At 58.4% G+C, this 3,407-nt stretch overlaps 1 protein-coding gene across 4 annotated transcripts in view; it reads right to left on the bottom strand.

Annotated features, from left to right (window-relative positions):
• adgrd1 (adhesion G protein-coupled receptor D1) overlaps positions 1-1,636 on the bottom strand; it is a 259,133-nt gene extending 257,497 nt beyond the window's left edge. For 2 of the 4 annotated variants that reach the window (XM_059654884.1, XM_059654887.1), the window contains exons 1-2: positions 1,018-1,636; positions 883-919 (exon numbers count right to left, since the gene is read on the bottom strand). In XM_059654884.1, coding sequence (XP_059510867.1) covers positions 883-919; positions 1,018-1,077 — 97 coding nt within the window. In that variant the 5' untranslated portion in view covers positions 1,078-1,636. The remainder of the gene's footprint in view (positions 1-882; positions 920-1,017) is intronic. The other 2 variants (XM_059654885.1, XM_059654886.1) reach the window with 1 other exon arrangement.
• Positions 1,637-3,407: the final 1,771 nt, after the last annotated feature.

Here is a 3,407-nt window from a genome sequence, read left to right as displayed (position 1 = left end):
GGGTGGGGGTGTGTGCGGTGAGGGAGTGTGTGTAGGTTAGGGTGTGTGTTGGGGGCGTGTGTGTGGCGTGGGGTTAGAGTGTGTGTGGGTGGGGTGGGATGGGGTGTGTGTGTGTGTGGGGATGTGTGTGTGTGGGGTGTGAGGGTGTTGTGTGTGGGGGGTGTGTGTGGTGGGTAGGGGTGTGTGTGTCTGGGGAGTTGTGTGTGTGGGCTGTGGAGGTGTGTTTGCGGGCTATGGGGGTGTGTGTGTGTGTGTGGGTGTGTGTGTGTTGGGGGGTGGGGGTGTATGCAGTGGGGGAGTGTGTGTGTGTGTGTGTGTGTGTGTGTGGGGGGGAGTGAGGGTGTGTGCAGTGGGGGAGTGTGTGTGTGCGTGTGTGTGTGTGTGTGTGTGTGGGGGGGTGGGTGTGTGTGTGTGGGGGGTGGGGGTGTGTGCAGTGGGGGAGTGTGTGTGTGTGTGTGTGTGTGTGTGTGGGGGGGGGAGTGAGGGTGTGTGCAGTGGGGGAGTGTGTGTGTGTGTGTGTGTGTGTGTGTGTGTGGGGGGGGGTGGGTGTGTGTGTGTGGGGGGTGGGGGTGTGCGCAGTGGGGGAGTGTGTGTGGATTAGGGTGTGTGCCCGGGGCGTGTGTCTCGGGGGGGTGGGGGGGGTTTGTGTGTGGGAGTTGTGTTTGGGTGTCTCTGTACCATGCCTGTGTCCGTGGGTACATGGTGTCAGTTCGTGCGCCTCTCTGGACCGTGGGTCTCCCCCCACCAGCCCACCCCCCACCACACCCCACCGGTTGTGAATGAGTGAGGCTCAAGGGTGAGGAAGCCCCTGGTTGACCCTAGACCATGTGGAAAAGGTGAGGGGCAGGGGCAGTGCCCTGCGTGAGGGTGTGTGGCACTTACCTGTGAGAGCTGGGTATCCCTCTGCCTCCGTACGCACCTACATGAAGAAAGAGGACAGAGTGAGGGCACAGCGGGGTGATGACATGGCATGCTGTAATGCCCATGCCCCAGGGGCTGCAAGCTGAACCCAGATACCTGGCAAACAAAGAGGGTCAGTACTACGCACAGCAACAAACTGCCCACTGGCACAGTCATCTCTGCCCCTTCTCCCAGGGCTGTCACTGCTGGTCCTGGCCAGGCTGGTACAGAGCTACTGCTCCTCCCTGGTACTGAGTCAGCCCCCTCTGGGCAGCCAGGAAGGGAGGGTATGGGAGGGTGGTGGGACTGAGGGAGAGCGGGACTATGAGGGAGAGAGAGGGTGAGTGAGAGGGAGGGGGGAGTATGAAGGAGAGGGGGAGTGTGGGGGGATAGTGAGGGAGGGAGGGGGAAGTGTGAGGGGTGAGTATGAGGGACTGAGGGAGGGGTGAGTGTGAGTCAGGGAGATAGTGAGGGCGTGAGTGAGGGAGGGACAGATAGTGAGGGAGGGAGTGAGAGGGTGAGTGAGGGCGTGTGAGGGAGGGAGGGAGGGAGATAGAGATAGTGAGGGAAGGAGAGAGAGAGATAGGGAGGAGGGAGATAGGGAGGGAGGGAGGAGGGAGATAGGGAGGGCTGAAGCTGTGATCCTGCCGGTAACGGGGCTGTAACTCTCTGGCACTGCCTCCCTCAGCGCGATCTGTCCCCCCGGCTCCAGTCTCTGTCTCTGTCTCTGTCTGGGCCGGCTCCTGCTCTCTCTCTCTCTCTCTCTCCCCTCCCCACACTCTCAGTCCCTCCCTGCTCGCCCCTAATTATCTGCCCCCCTCCCCCAGCCCCACAGACTCTATTCCTCTGTTTGTCTCTCCCTTCAGAGCCCCCAAGTCTTTCCCTCCCCCAGTCTCTCTCTCTCCTTCATCTCCTGTTTCTCTCCCCCTTTCCCCAGTCTAACTTGCGCTGAAGTTCTCTCTCTCTCTCTCTATCCTGCAGCCTGGCTAATGTTGCAGCGCTGGGAGGCAGACACGAACCGCTCACAGAGACTGTTCCAGTTGCCCCTCTCCCTCCACAGTGACCCTTCCCGGGGGCAAAAGTCTATCCTGACGCGGTGCGGGATCGGGGAAGGTGATGTTTTCACTCGAAGATGTTTTGAAGACCCGCGGGTTCGCTGGCAGGTTTAACCCCGGGAAAAAGGAGAAATGGGGAGCGCGTGTGTATCTGTGTGTGTGTGAGAAAGAGAGGGGGGGGGTCTGTGTGTGTGTGAGAAAGAGAGGGGGGGGTCTGTGTGTGTGTGTGTGTGTGTGAGAAAGAGAGGGGGGGTCTGTGTGTGTGTGTGTGTGAGAAAGAGAGAGGGGGGGTCTGTGTGTGTGTGAGAGAGAAAGAGAGGGGGGGTCTGTGTGTGTGTGTGAGAAAGAGAGGGGGGGTCTGTGTGTGTGTGAGAGAGAAAGAGAGGTGGGGGGTCTGTGTGTGTGTGAGAAAGAGAGGCAGGGGGGTCTGTGCGTGTGTGTGTTTGTGTGTGTGAGAAAGAGAGGCAGGGGGTCTGTGTGTGTGTGTGTGTGAGAAAGCGGGGGGATCTGTGTGTGTGTGAGAAAAAGAGGGGGGCTCTGTTTGTGTGTGTGTGAGAGAGAGAGAGAGAGGGGGACTGTGTGTGTGCGTGTTTTGTGTGTGAGACAGAGAGGCAGGGGGGACTGTGTGTGTGTGTGTGTGTGTGTGTGTGAGAAAGAGAGGGGGGCTCTGTGTGTGTGTGAGAAAGAGAGGCGGGGGTGTCTGTGTGTGTGTGTGAGAAAGAGAGGGGGGCTCTGTGTGTGTGTGTGTGTGTGAGAAAGAGAGGTGGGGGGTGTGTGTGTGTATGAGAAAGAGAGGCGGGGGTCTGTGTGTGTGTGTGTGTGAGAGAAAGAGGGGGGTCTGTGTGTGTGAGAGAAAGAGAGGAAGGGGGGGGTCTGTGTGTGTGTGTGTGTGTGTGTGTGTGTGTGTGTGTGTGTGTGTGTGGGAGAGAGAGAGAAGGGGGATCTGTGTGTGTGTATGTGTGTGTGTGCGCGCGCGAGAGAGGGGCCCCCTGTCAATGTGTGTGTGAGCGATAGAGGGAATCTCTGTGTGAGCGAGAGAGAGGATCTCTGTGTGTGTGAGCGAGAGAGGGGGGATCTGTGTGTGTGTGTGTGTCTGTGTGTGAGAGAGAGAGGTTTCTCTGTGTGTTTGAGGGAGAGGGGGTTTAATTGTGTGTGAAAATAGAGGGTGTCTGTGTGTGAGAGAGAGGGGTATGTGTATGTGTGTGTGTGTGTGTGCGTGTGCGTGAGGGGGTGGTTTCTGTGTGTGTTTCAGACAGAGGTGGTTTCTGTGTGTGTGTATGAGAGAGAGAGAGGGGGACTGTGTGTGTGCGTGTGTGTGTGTGTGTGTGTGTGAGAAAGAGAGGGGGGCTCTGTGTGTGTGTGTGTGTGTGTGTGTGTGTGTGTCTGTGAGAAAGAGAGGTGGGGGTGTCTGTCTGTGTGTGTGTGTGTGTGTGAGAGAAAGAGAGGCGGGGG

The sequence above is a fragment of the Stegostoma tigrinum genome, chromosome 26, assembly GCF_030684315.1.
Source record: "Stegostoma tigrinum isolate sSteTig4 chromosome 26, sSteTig4.hap1, whole genome shotgun sequence".
In the NCBI taxonomy this organism is placed as follows: domain Eukaryota; kingdom Metazoa; phylum Chordata; class Chondrichthyes; order Orectolobiformes; family Stegostomatidae; genus Stegostoma; species Stegostoma tigrinum.
Note: the sequence above shows the minus strand (reverse complement) of the source record. Positions and strands in the feature narration are given on the sequence as shown.